The sequence below is a fragment of the Pristiophorus japonicus genome, chromosome 18 (assembly GCF_044704955.1).
Source record: "Pristiophorus japonicus isolate sPriJap1 chromosome 18, sPriJap1.hap1, whole genome shotgun sequence".
Lineage (NCBI taxonomy): Eukaryota > Metazoa > Chordata > Chondrichthyes > Pristiophoridae > Pristiophorus > Pristiophorus japonicus.
The window spans coordinates 79,300,057-79,317,794 of record NC_091994.1 but is presented as its reverse complement, the minus strand read 5'-3'; the positions used below and the strand labels follow the sequence as shown (position 1 = coordinate 79,317,794).

General features: G+C 42.3%; 1 protein-coding gene across 1 annotated transcript in view; it reads left to right on the top strand.

The window, feature by feature from the left end:
* disp3 (dispatched RND transporter family member 3) overlaps positions 1-17,738 on the top strand; it is a 333,206-nt gene that overhangs the window by 295,084 nt on the left and 20,384 nt on the right. Inside the window, exon 24 of the mRNA XM_070860919.1 lies at positions 1,523-1,636. Coding sequence (XP_070717020.1) covers positions 1,523-1,636 — 114 coding nt within the window. The remainder of the gene's footprint in view (positions 1-1,522; positions 1,637-17,738) is intronic.

Here is a 17,738-nt window from a genome sequence, read left to right as displayed (position 1 = left end):
CATGGCCCTTCTGTGACCAGCCCAGCTAAGATCAGGGATTCACTGTAGAAGGAATAGCTTCAGAGGAACCATCCCCTCTGCTTCGTGATACAGCACGTGTTTGGGCCAATGCTGCCCAACATTGAAAGCTACTGAAGTCATTGCTTGTGGATATTTTGTTTAAACATTTTTGATTGTACTTCAGCTTCCATTTTCTTAATGTAATCCTTCAGAGCTTCCTGTCAATACCTTCCCAAGTAGGTTCTGCAGATGTAGTTGTTAAGTTAAATAATGCAGGAGCGAAATCTCGATAACCAAAATGAAAACTGAAATCAGATTTCCTGCAACCCTGTAGATGTTGCTGAAGTAAACGCCTTAATGGTTAAGGGATCCTAAACGATGAAATATCCTGAATTCTCTATCTTCTAATAATACCCTTCTCAGAGCACAAGAAAAAGTGTACAGGAGAAAAAGAATCATTATTATTGACCATTGTTACAATTATTCCTGCAGTTGCTTCTCTTAACTCACTGGAGTGGTCCCCAGGTATCTGTTTCTTCCTTCATCTTAATCCGTGTTGTAGCAAATGATGCACATATGGCAAAGACTATGTGATTGAACTTTATCCTGTAAATCATAATTGCATGAACCGTGCTGGGGTGTATGTATCCTTATTTATAGCGCTACATTGTGAATCATAGAGCTTGAACAAGATAATATAGGGTCACACTAGGGAATCATACAGAAGTAAACAGGACTGTACAATCGCCACTGATAAAGCAGTATGCTCGCACAGTTAGCTAGCTATATAAAGGTTGTGAGCCTATCACTTTTCAGATGTCACACTACAAATTGTCAAAAGTCTATACAGATATTTAAAAGAAAGAGAGCCAGTTATTTAGTGCGGGCCTTTTTCCTGACTTGGAACCAGAAATTGATCAGTCTTTGGGAATATTCAAGGATGAGAGCGATAGATTTTTGGACTCTGAGGAAATCAAGGGATGTGAGGATTTGTCGGGAAAGTGGAGTTGAGGTTGAAGATCATCCAGGATCTTACTGAATGGCGGAGCAGGATCGAGGGGCTGTATTGCCGACTCCTGCTCCTAATTCTTATGTTCTTACCTGCTAATTTACAAAGCATTAACCTCTAATTGACCTCAATATTCTGTGTAGGTGCCAGTTAGACTAGGTAGCATTGAAGAAAGAAGTCAACTTAAACACAGTTGCACTTTAACAGCAGAATACAATCATGAGTTAACTGATATGACACTCCTGTTGCTATAACATAGGACATCAACTGACTTACTGTGAGCTAGTAGATATTAACAAAAAACTAGATCCGGTGGTGAGTTTAAGGTACTAATTGAATTGTGGGGGTTCTGTTTATGTTGATTAATGCACGGAAGCTTCAGTCTCGCAATGAATGTTGTCACCAGACTGCCTGATTGAATAACTGTCTCACTGTTGTTCAGCAATGATGTCATATTCCATTATCGTTTGGAATGGCTCAGGGAACATTATAGTGTCTTTTCCCCCTCTGCAGGTGTTCAGAGTGCATTGTACAGTTTGATTCTCTCTCTGGTAATCTGTGTCGCTGCAGTCGCTATTTTTACCACCCACGTTCTACTCCTCTTACCAGTCCTGCTGACCATTCTAGGTAAGAGAACCATCAGTTATTTTATTCTTTTTGTTAGCTCATCCCTTGGCTAATGTATGGCAGGTAACAATGTCAGATAAATGCACCTAAACCCCCTCCCCTCACCTTCTTTGTTTTTCCAAATGTGTGCAAACTACATGTATGTATCTACATGTGGAGGAGTGTTGGGTATATATACAGCTTGAGCAACATGCCCATGTCCCATTGCACTTTCAATGCAATTACTTGTCAAGCTTTTTTGGGTCTGTGTCAACTTTTTTAAGAATATAAGAGCATAAGAAATAGGAGTAGGAATAGGCCATTTGGCTCCTCGAGCCTGCTCCGCCATTCAATAAGATCATGGCTGATCTGATCATGGACTCGGCTCCATTTCCCTGCCCGCTCCCCTTAGCCCTTTACTCCCTTATCATTCAAAAATCTGTCTAACTCCGCCTTAAGTATATTCAATGACCCAGCCTCCACAGCTCTCTGGGGCAGAGAATTCCATAGATTTACAACCCTCAGAGAAGAAATGTCTCCTCATCTCAGTTTTAAATGGGTGGCCCCTTATTCTGAGTCTATGTCCCTTAGTTTTAGTTACCCCTATGAGTGGAAATATCCTCTCTGCATCCACCTTGTCAAGCCCCTTCATTATCTTGTATGTTTCAATGAGATCACCTCTCATTCTTCTGAACTCCAATGAGTATAGGCCCAGCTTACTCAATTTATCTTCATAAGTCAACCCCCTCATCTCCGGAATCAACCTAGTGAACCTTCTTTTGATTCTGTTGCCAGTTTTCGAGTTTAGTAGAGAAGATTCAGGGGATTTGATAGAGGTATTCAATATCATGAAGGGTCTGGATGGAGTAGATAGAGAGAAACTGTTCCCATTGGCAGAAGGGTCGAGAACCAGAGGACAACGATTTAAGGTGATTGGCAAAAGAACCAAAGACGATGTAAGAAAAATCTTTTTTACACAGCGAGAGGCTAAGATCTGGAATGCACTGCTGGAAAGGGTGGTGGAGGCGATTCAATTCTATCTTTCAAAAGGGGATAAGTATCTGAAGGAAAAGAAATTGCAGGGCTATGGAGAACGGGCAGGGGAGTGGGACTAGCTGAGAATCAGCACGGGGCTGAATGGCCTTCTTCCCTGCTGTAACTATTCTATGATTCTATGAGTATGTATGTTATTGAAATAATTAGTGACAAAAAAAATCACCCGTGTACCTATTAAATGCAATGTCGTGTGAAACTAGTAGATGAATGGGCAAATTAACATTTTAGGTGCCATTTTAAGAATCTGCTTTTCTCTTTAGTACCTTCTTAAAACAGCAGCTGAATAACTATGCACCATTTAAAATATTTGTTTCCATAACAAGATTGACTACACTTCAAAAGTAATTTGTTGAGTCATCCTGACGACGTGAAATGCACTGTATCAATGCAAGTTCATTCTCCTTTCTTCAATATTTACAAAATCCTTGTTAGTTACCTTTCCAGATGTTGTAGTCTGTCATAGTTAATGCAGTTTTTGTCATTAATTAGGTCAATAACATGCATACTAAACTAGAAAACTGGCAAAGAAATCATAAAAAAGTTGACACAGCCCCCCAAAAACCAGACCACAAGTAATTATACTGAAAGTGCAGTGGAACATGGGCATGTTGCTCAAGCTGTATGTATACCCAACACTCCTTCACCTATATTGAAGGGTACAGCATAGGTACATGAAACTCTGAAGGGGGATGCAAGTATTGAAGGCTCCACATTTATTTTGTAGGGAGTCTGGGGACATGCACCCTAGAAAATATTTGACATGTAGTTCACAGTTGCATTATCTGTCCAACCTTTCCAATTATGCTAGCACTCTTCTCCTTCAATTCAACCTGCCACTTTCCTTTCCCGGTACCCACCGGTCCATGCTTTATGTTGGCACTCTCCTCCTCCCCTGCCCCAGTCTGTGGTTTATGGTGATACTTTCCTTCCTCCCAGACTCTGTGCTTCAATCAGCACTCTCTGCTCCCGCCCACGCACTGTTCCCCTCTCTCCTAATTATAAACAAAACAGGAGTGAGAGCATAGGAAAGAATAAAGTAAGAGAGGACATTGATGGCAAGGGAATAAATAGAGTTCTTCAACATAGAAACATAGAAAATAGGTGCAGGAGTAGGCCATTCAGCCCTTCGAGCCTGCACCGCCATTCAATAAGATCATGGCTGATCATTCCTTCAGTACCTCTTTCCTGCTTTCTCTCCATACCCCTTGATCCCCTTAGCCGTAAGGACCATATCTAACTCCCTCTTGAATATATCCAATGAACTGGCATCAACAACTCTCTGCGGCAGGGAATTCCACAGGTCAACAACTCTCTGAGTGAAGAAGTTTCTCCTCATCTCAATCCTAAATGGCCTACCCCTTATCCAAAGACTATGTCCCCTGGTTCTGGACATCCCCAACATCGAGAACATTCTTCCCGAATTTAACCTGTCCAGTCCCGTCAGAATCTTATATGTTTCTATGAGATCCCTTCTCATCCTTCTAAATGCCAGTGAATACAGGCCCAGTTAATCCAGTCTCCCCTCATATGACAGTCCAGCCATCCCTGGAATCAGTCTGGTGAACCTTCGCTGCACTCCCTCAATAGCAAGAACGTCCTTCCTCAGACTAGGAGACCAAAACTGAACACAATATTCCAGGTGAGGCCTCACTAAGGCCCTGTACAACTGCAGTAAGACCTCCCTGCTCCTAAACTCAAATCCCCTAGCTATGAAGGCCAACATACCATTTGTCTTCTTCATCTGCTGTACCTGCGTGCCCACTTTCAGTGACTGATGAACCATGACACCCAGGTTTCGTTGCAACTCCCCTTTTTCTAGTCTGCCACCATTCAGATAATATTGTGCCTTCGTGTTTTTGCCCCCAAAATGGATAACCTCACATTTATCCACATTATACTGCATCTGCCATGTATTTGCCCACTCACCTAATCTGTCCAAGTCACCCTGCAGCCTATTAGCGTCCTCCTCACAGCTCACACCGCCACCCAGTTTAGTGTCATCCGCAAACTTGGAGATATTACACTCTATTCCTTCATCCAAATCGTTAATGTATATTGTAAAGAGCTGGGGTCCCAGCACTGAGCCCTGTGGCACCCCACTAGTAACTGCCTGCCATTCTGAAAAGGATCCCTTTATCCCGACTCTCTGCTTCCTGTCTGCCTACCAGTTTTCTATCCATTTCAGTACATTACCCCCAATATTATGCGCTTTGATTTTGTACACCAATCTCTTGTGCGGGACCTTGTCAAAAGCCTTTTGAAAGTCCAAATACACCACATCCACTGGTTCTCCCTTGTCCACTCTACTAGTTACATCCTCACAAAATTCCAGAAGATTTGTCAAGCATGATTTCCCTTTCATAAATCCATGCTGACTCAGTCCGATCCTGTCACTGCTTTCCAAATGGGCTGCTATTTCATCCTTAATGATTGATTCCAACATTTTCCCCACAACTGATGTCAAGCGAACCGGTCTATAATTACCCGCTTTCTCTCTCCCTCCTTTTTAAAAAAGTGGCGTTACATTAGCTACCCTCCAGTCCATGCGAACTGATCCAGACTCGATAGACTTTGGAAAATGATCACCAATGCATCCACTATTTCTAGGGCCACTTCCTTAAGTACTCTGGGATGCAAATTATCAGGACCCGGGGATTTATTGGGCTTTAATCCCATCAATTTCCCTAACACAATTTCCCGCCTAATAAGGATATCTTTCAGTTCCTCATTCTCACTAGACCCACTGTCCCCTAGTACATTCAGAAGGTTATTTGTATCTTCCTTTGTGAAGACAGAACCGAAGTATTGGTTCAATTGGTCTGCCATTTCTTTGTTCCCCATTATAAACTCACCTTATTCCGACTGAAAGGGACCTACGTTTGTCTTTTTCTCTTCACATATCTATAGAAGCTTTTGCAGTCAGTTTTTATGTTCCCTGCAAGCTTCCTCTCGTACTCTATTTTCCCCTTCTTAATTAAACCTTAGTCCTCCTCTGTTGAATTCTAAATTTCTCCCAGTCCTCAGGTTTGTTGCTTTTTCTAGCCAATTTATATGCCTCTTCCTTGGTTTTAACACTATCCTTAATTTCCCTTGTTAGCCATGGTTGAGCCACATTCCCAGTTTTACTTTTACTCCAGACAGGGATGTACAATTGCTGAAGTTCATCCATGTGATCTTTAAATGTTTGCCATTGCTTATCCACCGTCAACCCTTTAAGTATCCTCTGCCAGTCTATTCTAGCCAATTCACACCTCATACCGTCGAAGTTATCTTTCCTTAAGTTCAGGACCCTAGTTTCCGAATTAACGTTGTCAATCTCTATCTTAATAAGGAATTCTACCATATTATGGTCACTTTTCCCCCAAGGGCCTCGCACAACAAGATTGCTAATTAGTCCCTTCTCATTACACATCACCCAGTCTAGGATGGCCAGCTCCCTAGTTAGTTCCTCGACATATTGGTCTAGAAAACCATCCCTAATACACTCCAGGAAATCCTCCTCCACCGCATTGCTACCAGTTAGATTAGCCCAATCTATATGTAGATTAAAGTCGCCCATGATTACTGCTGTACCTTTATTGCACACATCCCTTATTACTTGTTTGATGCTGTCCCCAACCTCACTACTACTATTTGGTGGTCTATACACAACTCCCACTAGCATTTTCTGCCCTTTGGAATTCCGCAGCTCCACCTATACTGATTCCACATCATCCAGGCTAATGTCCTTCCTTACAATTGCATTGATTTCCTCTTTAACCAGCTTGGATGTTGAGTTCCCAGCCTTGGTCACACTGGAGCCATGTCTCCGTGATACCAATCACATCGTATCCATTAACTGCTATCTGCGCAGTTAATTCATCCACCTTATTCCGAATACTCCTCGCATTGAGGCACAGAGCCTTCAGGCTTGTCTTTTTAACACACTTTTGAATCTTGCTGTAATGTGGCCCTTTTTGCTTTTTGCCTTGGATTTCTCTGCCCTCCACTTTTACTATTCTCCTTTCTATCTTTTGCTTCTGCTCCCTTTCTATTTCCCTCTGTCTCCCAAAATAGGTTCCCATCCCCCTGCCATATAACAGGAGTCTAAAAAGATGGTTCAACATAAAGTGAGAGGAAATCCAGTTAAAAATGAGCTAAACTGTCTGTACAACAATGCACAGTGTGTGTATTAAAACAGGGGAGCTGGAGGCAACCATGTGTTGCAAGAAACCAGACATAGTAGGGAATACTGAGACATGACTACAGAAAAATGAGGACTGTGAATTAAAAATTGCAGGGTATAACATATTTAGAAAAGACAGAGAGGGAAAAAGGGGAGGTGGAGTAGCTGTACTTATTAGGGATAACGTAATGGCAGTAGAAAAAAGTGACGCAGCTATCAGCAAGACAAAAATAGAATCCATATGATTAGAGATAAAAGATAATAAAGGATCAATCACACTATTACGTGTAGTCTACAGACCAGCTAATAGTGGAAGGGAGATGGAGGAAAAAATATGCAGACAAATTAGAGAAATGAGCAAAAAATAATCATGGGAGATTTCAACTACCCCGATATCTATTGGACAAAAGAGGTAGGTGAAGGAGATAAGGGAATGGAGTTCCTACAATGTGTACAGGACTCCTTTCTAGCCCAATATGTAAAAAGCCCAATAGGGGAGGATTCACTATTGGATCTAGTAATGGGGAATGAATCAGAGCAGATAAGAGAAGTAAAAATAGGGGAACATCGAGGCAATAGCGACCATAATATAATACACTTTAAAATGATAATTGAGAAGGACATAAGTAAGATGAAAACCAGGGTAATAGATTGGAGAAAAGATGATTTTGAGGGGCTGAGAATAGAATTTGGGAAAATAAAATGGGCAACAATATTGTAGAACAGCAATGGGGAACATTTAAAATAGTGTTCCAACAGAGTGTAGGAATAATATATTTCATTAAAAGGAAAGAACAAACTAAACACTAATGAGACTTCATGGATGAATAAAGCATAAGGGAATGATTGACTGTAAGGAAAGAGGCATACATTAAGTACATAGACAGCAGGGGAGTGCCTGGTAAAAGAGAATACGAAAAGATTAGGAAAGAAGTCAAAAAAACAATTAGGAAGGCAAAGAGGAACTATGAAATTAAATGATCAAGGAATACAAAACAAAATAGTAAAATATTTTACAGGCACATCAATAAAAAAGGAAGGTTGGGATGGGAATAGGGCCATTAAGGGATAGGCAGGATAATACCACAGGTAATGATAGAGAGATGACAGAAATATTAAATAATTAATTTGCTTCCGTATTTACCAGGGATGTAGAATAGGTGGACATGACATTGGATGATGAGATTAGTAATGAGATAAGTGCAGTTAAAATAAAAAGAGGGGATATATTAAATAAACTAATCAAACTCAGAGGATAAAACCCCGGGTCCAGATGGATTGCATCCACGCTTTTCAAAAGGATCTAGGGAAGAAATAGCAGAGGCCTTAGTACACATTTAATAATTCGTTAGAAAAAGGTGCAGTGCCAGAGGACTGGCGGATAGCTAAAATAATATCCATATTTAAGAAGGGGGATAGAACATGTTCAGGAAATTATAGACCAGTCAGCTTAACATCGGTGGTAGGAAAAATAATGGAATCCTTACTAAAGGAGAAAATAGAAGAACATCTAGAAACCAAAAATATAATAATGAATAGTCAGCATGGATTTCAAAAGCAAAAGTCTTGCTTGATCAACCTCATTGAATTTTTTGAAGAGATAACAGAGAGAGTAGACAATGGTTATGTAGTAGATGTAATTTATCTAAATTTTCAATTGGCCTTTGATAAGGTACCCCATAATAGACTGATGAATAAGATCAGAGAATGCGGCGTCAGGGGACAAGTAGCAGAATGGATAACTAGCTGGCTTCAAGACAAAAAGCAGAGAGTAGGGGTAAAAGGGGTATTCACAGTGGCAGAAGGTGGGTAGTGGTGTTCCACAAGGATCAGTGCTGGGACCACTGTTGTTCACAATTTATATTAATGTTTTAGACTTTGGAATCAAAAACACAATTTCTAAATTTGCGGATGACACCAAATTTGGGGACGTTAGTCAATAGTGAGGAGGACTGCAACAAGTTACAGGAGGACATTAATAAACTTGTAGAATAGACATATAATTGGCAAATGAAGTTCAATACACACAAATGTGAGGTATTACATTTTGGTAGGAAGAATAGGGAGGTCACTTATTACTTGGAGGGTGCGAGTCTAGGTTTGGTAGAGGAACAAATACACAAATCACTAAACGTTGTGACACAGGTTAGCAAGGCCATAAAACAAAAAAGCAAACCAAGCACTAGAGTTTATTTCTGGAGTTATAGAATTAATAAGTAGGGAAGTTATGTTAAACCTGTATCGAACCTTGGTTAGACCACACTTAGAGTACTGTGTACAGTTCTGGTCGCCATATTATAGAAAGGATATGGAGGCACTGGAGAGAGTGCAAAGAAGATTTACAAGGATGATACCAGAAATACGAGGGTATACATATCAGGAAAGGATGAACAGGCTGCGTTTCTTTTCTCTTGAAAAAAGAAGACTGAGAGATAACCTAATAGAGGTCTTTAAAATTATGAAAGGTTTTGATAGAATGGATACCGAGAGAATGTTTCCAATTGTAGGGAAGAGCATAACTAGAGGCCATCAATATAAGATAGTCATCAAGAAATCCAATAGGGAATTCAGAAGAAATGTCTTTACCCAAAGAGTGATGAGAATGTGGAACTCGTTAACACAGGAGGTGGTTGGAGCAAATAGTATAGATGCATTTAAGGGGAGGCTAGACAAGCATATGAGGGAGAAGGGAATAGAGGGTTATGCTGATAGAGTTAGATGAGGAAAGGCAGGAGGAGGCGCCATTCGAGCATAAACGCCGGTATGGCTGGTTGGGTCGAATGGCCTGTTTCTGTGTCGTATATCCTATGTAATCATATGTAACCCTCCTCTCAATGCCACTTCAGGGAGTTCATAAACCATTCAGTCTTTTTCGTGTTGCAGTTGTAAGCTGAAGCGATTAAATGTGACTGGATACATTGGATGGTATTTTCTGACTTTGCGGGAAGTCCCATCCACAAGATACAGCCACATTCAATCACTAGCTTGCAGCGGCAACAGCAACAAGAGGCAAGTTGAAGCTAACCAGTGTAGAGCTGAGGAGGGAGAGAGTAAGTTGCATTAATTTTGATCTGAGGACATGAGGGCCAATCCACCAATACACTGAGTGTCCACATCAATCTTGGACAGTTGCCATGCAATCTCTGCAACATGATGCCATCATAACCTCGTGAATTTATATAATAATGGATACACTGGAGGGCTACAAAGGGCCTAGAGAGGGTGAGCTTCTATTTGGGGTCTAGGGAAAGAAAGGAAAATACTAGATTGGTTTAGAGTCTGGAGAGCAGAGACCTTCTGTGCCTGTTTGAATGATAGAGGAGGGAGAGTTACTGGGTTTGTTAGGGTTCAGATGGGGTAGAAAGAACTTGCATTTATATAGTATCTTTCATAACCTCAGGACATCCCAAAGCACTTTACAGACAATGAAGTACTTTTGAAGTATAGCCATTATTGTAATTTAGTGAAATGTGCCAGCTAATTTGTGTACAGTAAGGTCCCACGAATAGCAGTGTTATAATGACCAGATAATCTGTTTAAGTGGTGTTAATTGAGGGTTAAATATTGGCCAGGACACTGGGGAGAACTCCCCTGCTCTTTTTTAAATAATGCCATGCGATCTTTTAAGTCCACTTGAGAGAGCAGCTGGGCCTCGGTTTAACATCTCTTCTGAAAGACGGCACCTCCGATAGTGCAGCACTCCCTCAGCACTGCACTGAAGTGTCAGCCTAGTTTTAACGCTCAAGTTTCAGAAGTGGGACTGAAACCCACAGCTTTCCGACTCGGGTGAGAATGTAACCACTAAGCCAAAGCTACGCATGGACATGTTTTGGGGCATGGAGTGAAAGAGCTGCTAGGTTTGTTTGAGCCCAGAAGGTGGGTTTATGGATCTGTTTGGGGTATAGAGGCAAGACTGAGCCAGACTTAGAGCAACTCTTGAGCCTAGTTGGGGCCTGGAGGAGTGAACTCCTAGGACTAAGGGCTCAATTTTCCCCAGCAATTGGCGCAGTTTTTTTGGCGCGTGCCGCTTTTTTTTGGTCTGAATTAAAATATCCAAGTTTCCCCAAAGATTGTGTGCCAGCGTAACTCAGTTACGTACGATTTTTTTAGGTTAGTTTTTTTTGCGTCATGGGCGTAACCTGATGTCTGCGCCAGTTTTTCACATTTATGCAAGTTTGGCCAATGTAATTTTTCCGAGGACAGCATATGTAACCACTCCCAAAAACCTTTCTGGGCACTTAAGAAAAAGCAGCGCACATTAAAAAATCGGCACAGAAAGACGCCATTGTTTTTAGGCAAAATTTTGGAGGGAGTCAAGAATACATGAAAACTATAACAGAACAGACAAATGATTAGCAGCAGAGGAGGGGGCAGGGTGGGTGGCATGAGTAGGCTCACACAGCGCAGGCAGCAGGCTGATTTGAAGGACCACGATGAATGATAGCACATTGCATCAACCGAAGCGTAGCTGATGGAGACATCCCCATGAACCAAAGCATGGCTAGTCCGTGCAGTACTTAACATTTAGGGAAGCCAAACTATGGAATTTTCAGGACTTTCCCGCTCCCTTGAGTGTGGGCCCAGCTTGTGCAGTGGTGGTTGCTTTTCTCCAGGCAGGATCCATCAAAGCAGCGACCCTGTTTTCCAAGGGTGTCAGTGGGTGCAGATTTGCCAGGCCGCCTCCTGTTCAAGTTCTTTCCCTTTTGTTATGTGCCACCTTCCTCTGCAAAGATGAAAATATAACTTTTTAGAGAGGGTGTCTTTCTGCTGGATGGGACATATACAAATGGTCCCATTTACAATTGCAATTCATGAATAACTAAAAATATTACTTATACTAACTACTTGACCAAGGTCCTGCCACTTTTTGCACTGGCTTCCAGACTTCGGGGTGGTCACCATTGCACTGTAATCTTCTGCAAGTTGTTTCCAGCGTTTCTTCATTTCTTTTGGTGAAACTTTTATGTGACCTCTGCTGGTGTCCAGCTCCTGCCATCTGGCCTCAATTACAGTAACTAGTACCTCCACTTCATCTTGTAAGAAATTCTTGGCCCTTGAGCTGCATTGCATCTTGTATTCGAGCTCCAATTTTTCCAATAAGAATTAAAGTTCTCACACAACTGGCTCCTTAAAAATGGACGAATGCAGACCGGGAGCTGTACTGGGCATGCGCGCCGATAGCAATCACGCCAAAAACTTCCCTTTTTTTTGCACATGTGCAGAAGGGGGTGGCATTGCTTTATCAGCGCAGAAATTAAGCTCCACCCCCGGAAGCTGAAGGACAGGCTGCGTGGCACCAATTTCGAAAAATAGAATGGAGCAACTTGCTAGTTATTTTTTTGGAGTAGTCGGGGCCCAAAAAACGGGCGTAACTCTTGCAGTACGCCAAAATACGGCATTGGGGAAAATTGGGCCCTGAGACTGGAAACAAATAATGTGGTTTTATGGAAACGTTATGGGACCCAGAGAAGAAAAGAAATGGAACCTGAAGTGAAGCTACTGATGTGAATTTTCTTATGAACTTTACTTGCTATATTTGAATTAGTTCCTTCTGTTCTTTGCATTTACTATCGCTGAATTTGCAATAGTATCTTTCAGGCATTCTGTTCAGTTTTTTTTATCCTCTGATACATTTTAACTTTAATAGTTAATTAGTTCAGGGCCTGATTTGCGGTGTCTGAAGACACAGCTTTAGCACATTCATTCACTCTGCTTGTGGGAGCCTTGAGCCAAGACTACTAGAGAAATATTCCTGCTAAAATATTTCTTAAGGTGCATTCAGGCATTTCTGCACAGCTACTCGCAGTTACATAAAGACACAATGGTTTGAATTCCAATAGCCCGGATCATTCTGCAGGGACAATAACCGGGAATTGGTTTAAAAAAAAATCTCAGGTGGGGAAATTTTTGACGTCAGACACTGTAGGCAGTAAATGCTTTCACTTAGAACCCAAGGAGAATTGCTACAAATCCCCATAAACAGCATATTAACGAACCATAGGCAGTAAATCCAGCCACTGCATCTGAAGCTGGTTGGAATTCTGCGATTCACTGCTTCAACGTGATTTTAAAGCAAAACCTTATCAAGGTTATAGCTCAGGAATTCACACTCTATTAAAATGAAATGATGGAAAATCGTGGGAGTACGTCCAAGGCTTCCCTCCAACTGGGTTATAGTCCATGCTAGGAATGCACAATCATAATATTTGCCCTATCATTTGTGCTTGATGGGTAAATGAAAATGCATGCCTTTTATTCGCCGACTGTATGGGGGGTGTATTTAACATTGATATGTGCTTTCCCCCCCACCCAGTAAGGTTCACGTACCACACCTCGGAGTCAAACAGTGGGGCTGCACAGTCCCATGTAGCAGTAATGCGCAGTGGTAATGTGCAGATTCTTTGTGATTTCCAAGCTTTATATTTGTTCTATTTTGATATCCATCCTTACTTATTCACAAAAAAATATAGAAAGATGTGTCTTGTGAGATATGTGCAGAGCTGATACAGGCTTAATTTATATCTAGCATTAGTCAAGATTAACTGCAGTGAAAGCTTCTTACAATGAATTCTATTGTAATGAAAGTCGCTCAATAATGACATTTCAGAGAGTCTGAATTTGCTCCTCATACATTGTGTCTTGGCAGAGTGAATTCCATTGTAAATGGTCCCATTGTCCACGCAAAACGTCTGGTAATAAGTTGCAGGCTCTGTTTCTATTGTGTCCTGATATCAAACCACAGTCATCAGAATAAAATAGAACAGTTAAGGAAAGACTATAATACGCTTATCTAGCCTAGATAAAGAAGGCATCTGCAACATCATTTGCTAGATTAATAGAGGTAAAAAGAAAATCTGTGAATGCTGGAAATCTGATAGAAAAACTGAAAATGTTGGAAGTACACAGAATGTCGATGAAAGAGTTGGAGGTCACAACTCGGTAATTTGTGGGGCCAAGAGTTTCTGACTGGGCCAGTGTGCCCCGGTTGTCCACTGTTGAAGCGCTGTGGAATAACTTGCATTCAGTTTCATGGTGCAGTGAAGAAGTGCCCAGCCTCCCAGTCACAGCCACTGTGGGCGTAAGGTATAAGATGTAGTGTTGGAGGGTGCAAGATAAGATGTAGGGTTGGAGGAGGTTGGGAGAGTACAAGATAAGATGTAAGTTTGGTGGAGGTTGGGAGGGTGCAAGATAAGTTGTCGGTTTTTAAGATACAAGATAAGATGTAGGGTTGGAGGAGGTTGGGAGGGTGCAAGATTAGCTGTAGGTTTTTAAGGGTACAAGATAAAATGTATGGTTGGAGGGTACAAGATAAGATGTATGGTTGGAGGGTACAAGATAAGATGTATGGTTGATCGAGCTTGGGAGGGTACACAATACGATGTAGGGTTGGTGGAGGTTGGAAGGGTGCAAGATAAGATGTAATGTTGGAGGAAGTTAGGAGGGTACAAGATAAGACCTGGGTGTCGTACATCAGTCATTGAAAGTTGGCATGCAGGTACAGCAGGAGGTGAAGGCGGCAAATGGCATGTTGGCCTTCATAGCGAAAGGATTTGAGTATAGGAGCAGGGAGGTCTTACTGCAGTTGTACAGGACCTTGGTGAGGCCACACCTTGAATATTGTGTACAGTTTTAGTCTCCTAATCTGAGGAAGGACATTCTTGCTATTGAGGGAGTGCAATAAAGGTTCACCAAACTGATTCCCGGGATGGCAGGACTAACATATGAAGAAATACTGGATCGACTAGGCTTATATTCACTGGAATTTAGAAGAATGAGAGGGGATCTCATAGAAACATATAACATTCTGACGGGATTGGATAGGTTAGATGAAGGAAGAATGTTCCCGATGTTGGGGAAGTCCAGAACCAGGGGTCACAATCTAAGGATAAGGGATAAGCCATTTAGGACTGAGATGAGGAGAAACTTCTTCACTCAGAGAATTGTGAACCTGTGGAATTCTCTACCACAGAAAGTTGTTGCGGCCAGTTCGTTAGAAATATTCAAAAGGGAGTTAGATTTAGCCCTTATGGCCAAAGGGATCAAAGGAAATGGAGAGAAAGCAGGAATGGGGTACTGAAGTTGCATGATCAACCATGATCATATTGAATGGTGGTGCAGGCTCGAAGGGCTGAATGGCCTACTCCTGCACCTATTTTATATGTTTCTATGTTGGAGGATGTTGGGAGGGTACAAGATAAGATGTACATTTTTAAGGGTGCAAGGTAAGATGTAAGGTTTGGAGGGTACAAGTTGAGATCTAGGGTTGGGAGGATACAAGTTGAGATGTAGGTTTGGAGGATGATGAGAGGACACGAAATGAGATGTAGGGTTGAGAAGGTACAAGGTAAGATGTATGGTTGGAGGAGGTTAGGAGGGTGCAAGATTAGCTGTAGGTTTGGAAGGGTACAAGAGATAAGATGTAGGGTTGGAGGAGATTGGGAGGGTGCAAGATACAATGTTGATTTTTAAGGGTACAAGATAAGATGTAAGGTTGGGAGGATACAAGTTGAGATGTAGGGTTGGAGGAGGATGAGAGGACACGAGATGAGATGTAGGGTTGAGAAGGTACAAGATAAGATGTACGGTTGGAGAGTACATGATAAGATATATGGTTGGAGGAGGTTAGGAGGGTGCAAGATTAGCTGTAGGTTTGGAAGGGTACAAGAGATAAGATGTAGGGTTGGAGGAGATTGGGAGGGTGCAAGATACAATGTTGATTTTTAAGGGTACAAGATAAGATGTAAGGTTGGGAGGATACAAGTTGAGATGTAGGGTTGGAGGAGGATGAGAAGACACGAGATGAGATGTAAGGTTGGTGGAGGATGAGAGGACACAAAATGTGATGTAGGGTTGAGAGGGTACAAGATAAGATGTAAGGTTGGAGGAGGATGAGAGGACACAAGATGAGGTGTAGGGTTTGAGGAGGATGCAAGAGCAGAAGATGAGATGTAGGGTTGGAAGCAGCTGGCGTGGTTGGGTGGTGTGAGGCAATGAAATGCTTTGCAGATGAGGATTTTGAAATAAGTCAGTGGAGGCGAGTGAGGATTTGCAGAGCTATGACCATTAAAGTGTCTGTCATGTTTGGAAAAAATGCCCAGCAAAGCTTTTATTTTCCTCATGCATATGATGAAGTAAATCATCACAATGTATATGTGCCATCTTTTTGGTGAAGGTAACATCTTCGCCTTCTGATAAAGATTTTCCTAGCACTTTCTCATTCAGACATTACCCCTTTAATATATCGATATATAAAACCGCTGTCTGCGACCGCAAAGCATGGAGCCTGGTTAAAATTCAAAGTGATAGATTTCATAATTCATATTAATTACCCATCCCACATGCCACTGCTTCAGAACAGCATTGGCCAAGCTTGAAAATACAGAAAGAGGAAGCCTCACCCACAGCAGAATAAATAGATTGCATGCAAACTATTTGACCAAGACATTACAAATTGTAAAACCCTTTGCTGTGCGTGCGTGCTTAGATTCATATAAACCACATATAAACCAGTTCACAGAATCACAAGATCTCCAGAAGTGGTGCTCGTTTAAGCTGTCCTGTGACATATAGTTGATGTTGATATGTATGCTGTCAGTTCCTTTGAAGCAAAACACAGGCAAATTGACTTTGAAATTATTGTCTTTGCTGTGCTAATTGTGAACGATATGTCTCTCATCTGTATCCACAGACCCTGCTTAAAACAGCTCGAAGAATCTTTTGTTAGCCCTTTGTTCTGTAGGATTTTATTTATTTTATTTCGACCACTTGCACCATTTTGGGACTGAATTTCCACAGCACCTAGTGAACTTCAGGCATCATCTATTGGAGCAGGTGTAGAATTGGATTCTATTTATCTTCCTTTTCTTTGTGAATTTTGTGCTTATCAAGGTGATGGAGTAAAGCCCTTTCCAGTTGGGCATCGTAGGGGGATGATTTCCTCTGGTCACTATGGGGTAGAAATTGCCATCTGCCCGAAACGGGGCGCACCTACTGTTTTTGAAGTCTTCTGGCCACCGCAATGGATGCAGCGGTCTATCCATCGAAATTCAGCTCTTCGGGGTTTTTTCCCAGCGGGGCGGAAGTGGCCTCATTGTGGGGGCGGAGCAGAGTGGCCACCGTTGTCAGTCATCAGTGCCGGCAGGTCACAATGTCTCTCCCCTTCAGTTAAAGGGGAGAGCTGCTGCGAACTCTGCATTCATTTTAGTTAGGTCCACTGGACCCCCAGGGAGGGTTTTGGCCAGGCCAGCGGCTTGGCGGTCCGGCGGAACCTGCGGCTATAATTGTCAGCCCGACCCGGCAGTCGGCCGACAAAAAAAAACATGTCGTCAAATGGCAGCGCCATCTCTCTTCTAAGGGCAGCCATGCCGCCATTTCACAGAGCGCACCAACAGCAAAAGTGGTGCTGCTCCGGCAGGGCAATTTCAGGTAAGGGGTAATTTCACGAGAGGGTCCCCGCCAGACAGTAAGGGGTTGGCGCATGCACACCGCGACGGGAAAATGGGCGGAGCAGTCCCGGACACCGCTCTGCTCCTGAGGAAGAGCAATTTACAAAATGGCGACCCCTCCATGGAAAGTCAGCAGACATTCCACGCCGCCAGTGACCAATGTTTTCAGACGGTCAGAGGCCTGATCGGAAGGGGCAATTTCAGCCCCCACGTGTTAGTGATGTCATAAACATACGGAGAAGATTTCTTAGCATTACTTACGGCATCTTAAACTGTCACTCCTCCTATTTGTATCAACATCAACCACTCCTAAATCAGCAATAGCAGAATAATGCTCCTACTACACAGGATTAACAGATAACACTTGGTCCGTGTGATCTCCGGTTGCGATCACCTGAGGGGGTCAGAGGGGAATTTTCCAGAGTACTTTTTCCATTATTGGCCCTTGGGCTTCCTC